The sequence below is a fragment of the Berghia stephanieae genome, chromosome 2 (genome assembly GCF_034508935.2).
Source record: "Berghia stephanieae isolate SIO BIC M18660-M18661 chromosome 2, UCSD_Bste_1.3, whole genome shotgun sequence".
Classification (NCBI taxonomy): Eukaryota; Metazoa; Mollusca; class Gastropoda; order Nudibranchia; family Aeolidiidae; genus Berghia; species Berghia stephanieae.
This window is the reverse complement of record NC_088361.1, coordinates 12755163-12768183: the sequence shown is the minus strand read 5'-3', so window position 1 is coordinate 12768183 and position 13021 is coordinate 12755163. Positions and strand designations below refer to the sequence as shown.

Here is a 13021-nt window from a genome sequence, read left to right as displayed (position 1 = left end):
GATTTAGCATTGTTGTAAGGGACAATCGTTTTTGAATTTTTGAGAGTATTTCCATTACAACTTGAGCTTTTTTGAGCTTTTTTAACTCACTCAACCCTAACACCGACTATATCCGTAGTATACCCGGGGTTGCTTTTACCCCACGCATTTTTATTACACTTTTCTGAGACAAATTACAGACGCCGTATCAAAGCTAATGCATGGTTCTTAACTCTCTCCTTACCGGGCATTTTCAGGATTTTCTCCAAAATTTCAAACCCAACTAACACAAAAATAGATTTTTATCTCTTAAACACAATAACAGTAAGTTCTTGCCTATACATAATTTCTTTAACAAGACATGCTCTACAGCACAGTGTTCGTTTACGTTCAATTTTATGATGTCCAAAAGAAATTTGAATGAGATAAATGGTGGCTGTATCCTAACGAATGTGACGATTTTCCTATAGTTGGTAAGAAGAGGGTTTAATGTTTACATGTTAAGGGTAGTTGAATAAAACTATCTATGCACATTCTCACTTTGAATACATTTTTTCCTATTTGAAAGTATAAAAAATCTCTAGATTGAGTGAGTTAATATATCCAACAACACTTTACGTCACAAGCGGTCATTAAATTCATATTCATCCTGACTGGTTTATTCCTATTAGAGACTACATAAGGGCTGTTATTATAACATTGAAATTTTGTGTCGATAATCTGGTAAACAAATTATTTCTTCGAATCCCTCGTTAAAATTTCATTTTTTGTTTTTGTTGTTTTGTCTTGTTTTGTTTTATGTCTTTTTTTTTTTTGAAAATGGGGGGGGGGGGGGGTGATCGTCTTGTTGATAAAATCAGCCCCTTAATATTGGCATAAGAAATAAATTTGATTACGTATTTGTATCAATTAAAAATCCTTATTTATAAAGATGAACCAAGAGAGTAACAACGGTTTATAGTCAGGTATACTAACAGTTTTAAGTGGAGAATTACTCATAAACGCGGATGGCAAAAAACAATAAGACCTGAGTGACGTCAACTTCGTTCTATCTATATTTCAAGTTTTTGGTCATTTTAATTCTAATCTCATTTATAATTTACCCAGATCGACGTAAACATATATGCAGGTCTGACATCCGAACCCACTCATGGGCGTTGTTTAACATTGTTGTAATGGATATTATTATACTGCTTCATTTTTTTCTAGATTTCCATCACAACAATGGGCCCTTTAAGGAATTGGGTTATCAGACCTGAAATTTTTTAATTTTTAAAGTGGGCTTGTCTGCGTAGATATGCCCAATGACAGCAAACAACAACAACAACAACAACAACAACAACGACGACGACGACGAGGACGACAGACCAGAGATTCAGACGATTTGTGAGAAGTGCAAGGGGAGGGCTGTGGAAAAGAAAAGAAAGGGGGTGAGCGGGAGAGGGCGGGGGGGGGGGGGGGGGGGGGGGGGGGGGGGGGGGGGGAGGGGGGAGAGAGAGGAAGAGAGGGAGAAGGGGGAAGTAAATCCTAAGACACGTCGACATGTATTTTTCACCATGTCTGGTTTTGCGAAGACATGTCGAAGATTTAAAAGGCAGAAAATAAAAAATAAATAATTAATAAATAAAAATATAATAAAATAATAATAAATAATAATAATAATAATAATAAATAATAAAATAATAATAAAATAATAATAATAATAATAATGAAAATAAATATATGACAAAACATAAAGGGAATTTATGCGGTTTTTAATTTGAAAATAGAATAGAACATGGGATTTCGGTTATTCGGTTTACCCATTAAATAGGACGATATCCTGATCTATCTAAATATAGAAATTAACCCTCCTTACCACCTACTGCGAAATTGTCACATTTGTTATGACTAAATATACATTTTTTTATTTGAGATTTGTTTTGTACATCACAAATGTTGAAGAATGGTATTTGTTTGATTAATAAGAACATAAATTGTTTTGTAGAGAGATTGTTTGAGTTTAAGAAATCCATTTTTCTGCTGGGTAAGCCTGCCATTTTGGAAAATTCTGAAATGATCGGTAAGGAAGAGTTGAGGAGCAGGCACTGGTGTAAGATAAAGAACTGAACAATGTCTATAGAGGGTGCCAAACAAACTAAGAAAGAAAAAACAAAAATAAAAAAAAAAATAAAAAAAAAAAAAAACATCCAAAAAATTAGTCTACCTCGACTGGGGATCGAACCTCAGACCTTCGATTACCGGTCAGACGGAACAAGTGAACAAGCGTCTATGGAGGGTGCCAGACAAACCAAGAAAGAAAAATACAAAAAAAAAAAAAAAACAAAAAAACATCACGAAAATTCAGTCGACTGGGGATCGAACCTCAGACCTTCTGATTACCGGTCAGACGTGCTAAAAATACACGTCTATTTAGATGCCTAAAGATAAATTTGTGAACTCTTATATGATACAATACATTTTTTAAATAGAGCATTTATATAGCGCAATATCTACTAAACGTGCTCCAAAAAAAATTATGCCCTTCCGCCACCACATCATAAGATATCGTCGCCAAGGCATTCCACGAAGGAATATGGATATTTCATCAAACAAGATGTCTGATGTCAACAGGAATCACCCATGTTGTCCAAGTGAGCAAACTGAGGGTTAATAATCGTGTTCGAGGAAAAAAAAACCCAAAGTAAAGTGCCTGAAGCGGGGCTCGAATCCGGGACCTTCCGGGCCACAGTGCAATGCCTTAACCACTCAGCCACTTCGCCCCCCCCCCCCCCCCAAAAAAAAACTTGCTCAAAGCGATTAACAATGGCCCCATGTCCAAGAGTGACGATTAATTAACAAGTAGTTCAAACAATGACGCCTGTTTGGCGATATTACCATTTATTTCCCGACAGAGACAATACAATCAGCGGGAGATACTCATTTTACACCTGAGTACGGTGAGAGAATGTGAGTAATGAGTGTTTTTCCTAGGACTCAACAATGCGCCAAGCTAGGCTCGAACCCAGGACCTTCCTATCCGAAAGGGAGTGTCATACCACAAGACCACATAGCTGCACAAGTAGATTGAACAAAGGTCCCCATTCCCTCAAAATGTTACAAACGCCATGAAACATACAGCCATAAATATCTAAAAGTGTTTATTTTTATTCTGATACAGGGACAGATAAATCAGAATGAAAAGACACATTTTGAAAAAAAGGTTCTATAACATCCCCCCCCCCCCAAGTCCAGGTTGATGTTTTTTGCCAAGAAGAGGGTCATTTTAAGCGGTCGACATTTAAATTTGAAGGAGGAGTTTTCTGTCCAAAATTTTCAATACGTGTTATTATTATTTCTTTTTTTTTTTTAGAATTCGACAGGATTGTATTGCTATTTTATGGCTATGACACTCGCTTTTGGATGGGATAGTTGGTTCGAACCCGCTCTGAGTGAGCATAGTTGAGTCCTTGGAAAAAGGCTCTTTATTTACATTCTCTAACCTTAGTTAAGTGTTTACTTACATTCTCTCTAAGGCTTCATGTCTTGTTCTACGTGTTGTGTGTTGCTGTTGATCAAAGACCCTTAGTAAAGCGCTTTGAGGATGAAACAGGATAAATGAAACACTACAGACGAATTAGATTATCTCATTCGTTTGTAGTGTTTCATTCATCCTGTATTGTTGATAAAGGGGAAAACCGAAACGTCCACATTATTAAATCTCTTGTCGTTTATTAAGCTTACATTCAATTTCACATTTTTATTTATTTCTTCGAGCTTCGAGCAGAATATTTACATTTGTCTTTTAGAGTCCCACAGAATAATAAAATTCTAATATTTTACATACACAACGATTCTTTCACCTTTAGCGATTTTGACAGAGAGGTGACACTTCCAACCCAATGCGGTCCCGGCGAGTCCTCCAGTGGGACAAAGGTGAGCTTTGTCCAGAAGCGGAAAAAAAAAAATAAAATAAAATGAGAGCAGCGAAAAGGTGACGACACAACTTTGGTTTCCAGACAAATACAAAAAAAAAATAATATTTTTTAAAAATAAATTAATTATCTTTCATTATTTTTTCACGGATAATTCTTGGCCTTTTTCAGTTTTAACATGAGATTATTTTTTTTAGTTTGATCTTGTTTTTATAACACATATTATGCTCAAATTGCTTTGGATGGGGTCCCAAGCCAACAGTAACACTTAACATCTAGAAAGATCTATGCCCGCCTGTGTGTGTGTAAGGGGAGGGAGGGAGGGGTGCTACTGTTACATTTCTTTGGACAAAAACAACGGTCTTACTGTTGGGGTGGTACTTGGTACTCATTTTACACCGTTTCACTACTGGTCCGAAGACCAGGTTATACCAAAGACCAAAATGCCTAACGCACGCACTTGAAATATTGAGTCGAGTCCTTGGAAAGTCTTTCCTCTGTACTAGGAAATTGCGTAACTCTCTGGAAAAAAAAATTATATCGCTCCTCACTGCCGTTAAGCTTGTGGTCAGCTAAGCTTGGCACTAGTATATATAAAAGCTCAATTTATAATGGATTAAAAAAATAAATATATTATTAGTTCGATTCCCTCATTAATTTCATTTGAAAAGAAAAAAAAAAGTAAACGATGTCCTCTTTTTCTCTCTACATTGAACGTTATAATTTTCTCTCTCCCTTCTTAACGTCTCTCCTATGCCCCCCCCCCCCCTTCCCAAACAGTAGCAGACACACACAGAGATTCAAACAGGAGGCATCGGAAGCAGAGTTGGCTTCCTATGCCCCCCCCCCCCCCCCCCCCCCCCCCCCCCTGTGTAACGACGAAGACGGGGCAGCAGAATCAAAGTCAAGTCAGGCAGTCACCGATTCCCAAACCTGAATCAACCCCTCTCTCTCTCTCTCCCTTTCTTCTTTCCCTCTCTCCCATATCTCTCGTCTCTCTCTCTCTCCTCCGAACTTTAAGAGATCATCGCCAGGTAAGCGATACCGACCACGCGCGAGACTGTCCTCATTGATGTCACCCATGAGCCGTTTTACCTGGGGGGGGGGGGGGGGGGGGGGTTAGTTATATTGCGGGGTGGGTGGGTAGGTGGGGGGATGTTATACCCTGTCATACGAGACCGCAGGACGTGCGACACGAGCGTGCTGGCTGGACCGTAAGCCCCGCCCATCCACGTGGGCGGCAATGGCGCGTGACCCGTGCTCACCGCTACTCGTGGCCAATGAAACGGCGCATGCCTGTTGCATTTCAATGGTCGTGCTTTCGGATGGCTGTCTTCCAGCCCAACCCCCTTAACCCCCCCCCCCCCCCCCCCCCCCCCCACCCCGTTCTCTACCCCCCGAATCGGCACCTTGCTATAAAAAGATACCCCCCTAACTATGTCACACGCACATTTCTATTACTCACCTTAGGTGACACAAGCTTTAAACAGCTCACCCATTTCTTTCTATATCTTTTAGTACTACTCACGTTTAGAACTTCAATTTTTCTTCTATTTTTTATATATAGAAAGAGGGAAATTAAAAATTTCATGCGTACAATATTTATTCCAAATTTATGCATCGTAGGAAATCGATAAAGAATTTGAAAAATTGACCTCGTCAATACTTCTCATTAATCATTCATTATAAATAATATTTGGCGAGCTTCTGTGTCAAGGAACCAGATGTTGCTTCGACAATGTCAATAAAGAATGTGTAGATAGATAGACATATAGATTAACGGTTCATTCGTTCTTCGCTGCATTTCATAACGGATGCGTCATCATCAACAGCATCAGGACGAGTGATTGTTGGGTTGGTCTAGTGGATGCGTGAGTGACACACACACACAGCTAGCTCTGCGTGACAAGAAGCAGTTGAAATCAAAAGCCTGGTGTGGAAGAGTGCTCACTATCAACATCATCATTATCATCAACACCATCATCGTCTTTTCCCAGGGAGACGCGACAGCTTGGAGACTGTGCATTTATTTCGTGTGTTCCTTCGTTCGGTTGGTGCCCTGTGCAATGCATGTTGTTGGACATCTGCTGTAATCTGTCAGACATACAACAAGTGGCCGTAGCAGCAGTTATTGAACATTATCGGTTGTAACACGTTGTTGAATTATTGTTTAAGGGTTTTAGTTGTTATATTATCTAATATCATGTGTTGTGATTTGTGACACGCTCCAAGTGTCAAGGACTTTTAATTCACGACGTCATTCATCGTCCATTCCTGAACGTAAGTAGTTTTGTTTTGTTTTTATTTATTTATTTATTATTATTATTTTTTTAAAATTAGAACAAGTGCTCAAAATAGATGTGCGCTTTTATGAGTAGCGCAATTTTACGGATTTATGTTGCTCAATACACCCAGAAACGATCACTCTTACGATAATTATATTATTATTCTACCATACTCTGGAAAAGAATAACCCATATTTGAAAATTTGGCCAGAAAATTCGTCTTTCAAATACCGATCCCTTTAAATGACCCTCATCTTGGAAAAAACTCTCAACTGGGACTTTTTATTATTATTTTTTATTATTTTATATATTATTATATTATTATTATTATTATCATTATATATATTATTTATTATTATTATGATCCTTAGCACTCAATCAAGGAGTCATGAGGTCTCCAAAATTGTGTTGTCCGTTTTACTTCTGGATGGCAATGTTATGAGCTTCTTATGCCAAGCGCATATCTATAGATAGAATGCGCTTGGCCAAGGAGTTCACAACATTGCCATCCGGAAGTATAACGACCAACATACAAACTCTGTGTAACCATGACTTTTATAGTCTTGTACTATACGTTTAGTGAGAACAACTCACAAACGCGGATGGCAAAAACAATAACAAATGGCCTGAGTTGACGTCATCTGCATACTATCTATAGTGTGGCTTGGCTAAGAAGCTCATACATTGCCATCAGGAAGTATAACGAACCAACACACAAAACAATGTGTAATCTTAAACGTTTATAGTCTGGTTAATACAGTTTAGTGAGAATCACTCACGAACGCGGATGGCAAAATACAATAACAAAGGCTTGATCTTCGTTCTATCTATAAACGTCAAAGGTTATACACAGTTTTTGTGTTTGTATTGTGTTTAATTTGTTTGGTGGATGTTGTGAGTAATTTACCTAAACGCATAGCGTCTTCTTTGCTTCTTGATTGTCTCGAGATTATAGCTGCTATGAAGTTGGCGAATGCTAGGGATAGTCTTTCCTGAACATCGGCCACACATGATCATTCTTCGACCCAGACCGTAGCCATCGTTAACTTACACTGAAACTGACCAAAAAATGACGTCAAAAAGAAAACAAATCGTGAGTTGAATTCAATAGTTCAACCAATGGGACCACTTGTTTCCATGAGCACTACTAACGACAACTGGGCGGTGCAAAAAACAAAAAATGACGTCAAAATGCCAGTCTTTGGCCACAAAAGAAAACAAATCGTGAGTTGAATTCAATAGTTCAACCAATGGGACCACTTGTTTCCATGAGCACAACGAGCGACAACTAGGCGGTGCAAAAACCAAATAATGACGTCAAAATGCCAGTCTTTTTGGGTTTCAGTGTCCGGCTATAACTTAACGATGGCTACGATGACACTGACCAAAAAGATGACGTCAAAAGACGTCTTTGGCCACAATAAAAAACAAATCGTGAGTTGGATAGTTCAACCAATGGACGTTATACTATACACAACTCACTTGACGGTGCACTGTAATAAATGCTTGAAGGATGTCCCAAAACAGCCATCGGGTTCATTAACGCTCAACCAACACGATATATCTGTGTAACCGGTACTTTTATAGCCTGTTTAATACATGTTAGTGGATCATCCCACAATCGCGTTGGATTGTCCACTAAACTGTATAACAACTATAAAATATGGTTGCAAGAGTTGTGTGTCGAACTTCGGTGGCAATGTTGCCGAAGCCTTCATCTATATATTTAAGAATATGACGTAGTACAAAGAGCATAAGTTGGTAGTGATCTACGCATGCTGGGCATCTCGAGTGTTTAACGAAGGCTAGGCTCAGATGTTTTCAAAAAGTCAAGGCATGCGTAAAAATCACATTGCAATTTAAATTTGATACGATATCAAGTCAATAGGTCACGAAAGACAAGCAGATACTGTGATAATGATATTTAAAAAATTGTTGACAAACTAGGAGGCCAGCTGATACGGCTGGTGAGCATGTATGGAATCGGTGGCTATAGTTTGATATTAGTTTAATTTGTTATGTGTGTGTGTGGGGGGGGGGGGGGGGGGATGTTTGTTTGTTTGTTTGTTGTTGTTGTTTTTTGTTTTTTTTTTGGGGGGTTGTTTTTTTTTGTTTTTGTTTTTGAATTTTTAAATATTTTGATTTTGTTTTCGTTCTGTTTTGTTTTTGTTGTTTTTTTGTTTTTGTTTTTTTTTTTTTTTTGTTGTTGTTTTTATTTGGGGGGGGGGGGGGTTGTTTTTTTTTTGTTTTTTTTTTTTTGCTGTTTTTGCTTCGTTTTGTTGTTTTGTTTTTTTTTTTTTTTTTTTTTTTTTTTTTTTTTTTTTTTTTTTTTTTTTGTTTCTTTGTTTGTTTGAGTTTTTTTTATATTTGTAGTTTGGCGCTTTTTTTATTTGTTTGTTTTGTATGTTTTGTTTGGGGGTGGGGGTGTTGTTTTTGTGGGGGGTTTTTATATGGATATTTTTTTAGATGATAAAATATTCCAATTTTTTTTTTCAATTTTCAGAAAATGTGTACTGTAAAATGCTTACCATCCATACTATAGAATCAATGTTGGGTAAATTGTAAACCCTTAGGGAGTCCCCTATAAAAACCACGGATCATGTCACTGATTTTCGTCCTGCTCACACGTCGACCTTCAAAGTCTGACTAAAACATGCGGCTATGTGGTCTAGTGGTATGAGTACCTGGCCGTTAACAGCGTTGTCTTTGTCCGAAAAATTGTAATATCGCCTAACAGGCGTCATGTCTCGTCCTACATGTTAAATGTTGCTGTTGGCCAGGGACCCCTTGTAAAGCGCTTTGAGCACGTTAAGTGGATATTGCGCTATATAAAAGCTCAATTAAAAAACAAAACAAAACAAAAAACATGGGACTCACTAGCTGTGAATGTTAACATTTATCAAATGTTGATATAATTTTCTCTTCCTTCAAGATAATACACACGTGCAAATAGTCCCTCAGAACCATGGAGTTTATCCCGGTTTCTATGGCGTTAGACAGACAACGGCAATTAATTATTGCTCAATACATTTAACTTTGCTATGTAAAATATGTAATTTTTGTCCTCAATAAAATTAATATAGAATTTTAACCTAGGATTTATATAATTTGTATCTTAAATAGATAAAGGGGTCCCGATAGCTCAGTTGGTAGAGAACTCGATTCACAATCAAAAGGACCGAGATCCATCCCCGGTGCCGTCGTTGAGATTTTCTTTTCCGACCCCCCCCCCCCCCCCCCCCATGTCTACACACACACACACACACACACACACACACACACACACACATATATATATATATATATGATTTTTGTTTTGTTTTTTGTTGTGTTTTGTTTGGTTGGTTTTTAATCAATTTTTGTAGGGTATTTTTTTATATTTTTTTGGCGGGGTGTTTTTTGGGGGTTTTTTTTTGGGTGGGTTGTTTTGTCGTGTTTTTCATTTTCTAATTTAATTATAATCTCCTCATTGCTCCTATCTCATATTAAATTGTTCCTTTCTAATAATGTCTTCTACTTTTCTACTACTGCCCCCCACAGTTTTGATGAAAGTGTGAAGGAATCGAACCCCCATTCAATTCATTTCGACAAAGAGCACCGACGACACCACCTCGATTCATCATGGCTTTGGAAGAGCCCATCAAATCCGAACAGACCTACCTGGAGCTGACGTGCGGCACAGAGAACCTATCCCCCTACTCCACAGGCTCCAGTTACTCCGACCAGTCATCTTACTACCAAACAGACTTTGACTGGCATCACCATCAACAACAACAACAACATCAGCAGCAACAACAACAACAACACTATCACCATGCAGATCCCCAACAACAACAACAACAACAACAACAGCAACAACAACATCCGGCACAATCAACTCATTCTATGCCAAATATCCAAATCACAGACCTTACTTCGTCTAGACAATACTACAACCCAACAACGTACCAGGAGATGCAAGAACTTACCCCTCCAACAGGATATTCCTCCTTCACCCAACACAATCTACATCAAAGCGAATTCTACAACCCTGTGATCTGGCAAACCAACCAGACCGAGTACATCCCAGCCACAGGTCTGACCACCCAGGCCAGGCTTTTCTCCGGAATCGATGTCTCCCAACACGTTGTGTCCAGCCTCCACCAAAACGGCAACCCTATTCAATCCCCAACCAACGTCAAACCAAAAAGAAAACGAGTCCAATCCTATTCCCAACGCAAAGCTGCAAACGTTCGTGAGAGGAGACGGATGTTCCACCTGAACGAAGCCTTCGACGTTCTCCGAAAGCGTCTTCCAGCATTCAACTACGAGAAACGTCTTTCGAGGATCGAAACGCTCCGCCTCGCCATGACCTATATCTCCTTCATGAAAGAAGTCAGCTGTGGGGAAGATCCAAAAGGAGTCAAACTCAAACCACACGGCCTCGATTTGGGCAGACCCGACAGAATGTCTTCGATGGTATGCCTGGACGGGTCCAGTCTCAACAGCAGCACCAACTCCGAGAACCTCGACTTGAACAATTTCTCCAATGACTACAGTGATAGCAGCAACGACGGTATCGGCTCACACAGTGAGGTTCATTAGTATCGATACTATCATTATTGCCTGTATTTATAAATTCACAAGTGGCCCAACTCCACAATTCAGTACTTTGTCCGGGTAAACTGGACTGAAAATTGAACTTCAAATTTTCAAGTGTAAGATATTTGTTAATTGAACTTTTGAACTTTTTGAACTATGGATGTTGAAATTTGAGTAAGACTTACACTAAAACTGAAGAAAAAAAAAACAATAATAATTCCTAACATTTTGACTTGAAATTAAATTTACCGAGTATGATTCATTCGCATATACTACTATATTGTGGTGGAGACCACCTGTATATAATTATAATATCCACGAGCGAATGAGGCTATGTGGTCTAGTGGTATGACTTTCGCCTCCGAATCGGAAGGTCCAGGGTTCGAGACCCGCTCTGAGCGACGCATAGATGAGTCCTTTGAATAAAAAAAAAAGCTCTTTAGTCGCATTTTCTCACCGTACTCAGGTGTAAAATAAGTACCTGGCCGTGAACAGTGTTGTTTCTATATCCGAAAAAAAATGTAATATCCCCAAACACGCGTCATGTCTCGTCCTACATGTTAAATGTTGCTGTTGGCTCGGGGTCCCCTTGTAAAGCGCTTTGAGCACGTTTAGTGGATATTGCTCAATAGAAAAGCTCAAGATATGTTTTATCCGAATTGTTGATTCCATTTATCTAGTTATTATTATGTCCTTATTTGGTAAATGGGGTTTGTTTTTTTTTTTTAGCATTCAATTCGCATTTAGCCAAATTATGTTGTTCTCCACTTAGCTATCATACAAACATCTACAATTTAGATTTTATTATTATCTATTACGCATTTATGGCAATTAATTTTCTTGTTTTATTTGAATTTACAAATCGACTCTTGTTACTTATCGTAATCAATCGGGTTCAACAGTCGTGACGTCACTTCCCTCGTAATGACGCATAGTAACTGGTTCTAAACTATCGGAACAATGGCGGACGCCATTATCTCCATCACCGCCCTAATGAAATACTTCTCATGCGAGCATAAAAGTGTATCCAGAGGAGAAAAAACATTATAAATCTGATCATGTTTTGACTTTTATACATTCTGATCACATGACATGGGGGAAAAGTTTTAGCCAGAATGAAGAATATAAAAAAATACCGAATAGAACCAAGTGCTGGTTTGCTGGGGCGGACGTGACATCAGACTATTGAATCTTATTATAATTTATAAGTCTTAAATCACGTCAGTTTTTGTTTTTACTTACTTAATCAATGTTATGAAGGGTAATAATTATATTATATAAGTATTGACAATGTCTCTAGTCATACATAATAGCATTGATGTTTTGTGTCACCTACTCAAACCTACCTACCTGATAGAAGGAGCTGTGGGATTCCCACCTTTCTCATTTTCATTACACAATATTATACTCATTCTCCATCATATTATGTATTGTTGAAATCTTAATCCTAATTCATGATATGTGACCCAACGTCTCAAAACGCTATTATGTCGGGATGACCCAGATGCTAAAAAGTCAAATTAAAGTTAAACTGGACAAAATTATGAATTATTGGTATTCAGCAACCTGAAATATGATATTCCCTCTCCTCAATAAAGTTTACAAACTCAACTCAAGTCTGATATTTCTGGCTACAAATTTAATTTTCAGCATCTTAGTCATCCCGACTTAATACCGTTTTGAGGCGAGGGGTCAAATATCATATCACATCAGTAATAGTAATAGGTTTTTCAACAGAACCAAAGATTTCTTCAATTATGTCCTTAAAACATAAATAAGGGGATAATATTGTATATTGCACACTGCATATCCTTTGAGAAAATCAAATTAAATTAGGTTAAAGTCGAGATAGAACGAAATTTAAGAGAGACAGAAAGGATAAGAAGAAAAAAAAAGAAAGAAAGAGAGAAAGAAGGAAAGAGATAGAGATAGAGAGAGATATATATAGATAGATGGAGAGAGAGAGAGAGAGAGAGAGAGAGAGAGAGAGAGAGAGAGAGAGAGAGAGAGAGAGAGAAAATAGCACCACATAAATAGATTCAAATAGTCGTATAAATTTTGACCCAATGCGACCCCCGAATGACTGTACTGCAAATTCTAGCGCTGGGTTTAGAACGCCGACTATAAACTCACCCAAGCCTGTTTTTTCCACTTATATAATTTATTCCAACGCAGGTGAAGAAAAACAAAGAATTGGCGTATGGACAGGTGTCTTTATGAAGTTTTAAAAAAAAACAAAAACAAAACAAAACAAAACATCAT

At 38.0% G+C, this 13021-nt stretch overlaps 1 protein-coding gene across 1 annotated transcript; it reads left to right on the top strand.

Annotated features, from left to right (window-relative positions):
• Positions 1-5335: 5335 nt before the first annotated feature.
• LOC144964342 (uncharacterized) lies at positions 5336-12662 on the top strand. Its single transcript, XM_078898451.1, has 2 exons — positions 5336-6173; positions 9719-12662. The coding sequence occupies exon 2, from the start codon at positions 9800-9802 to the stop codon at positions 10760-10762; it is 963 nt and encodes a 320-aa protein (XP_078754577.1). The 5' UTR covers positions 5336-6173; positions 9719-9799; the 3' UTR covers positions 10763-12662.
• Positions 12663-13021: the final 359 nt, after the last annotated feature.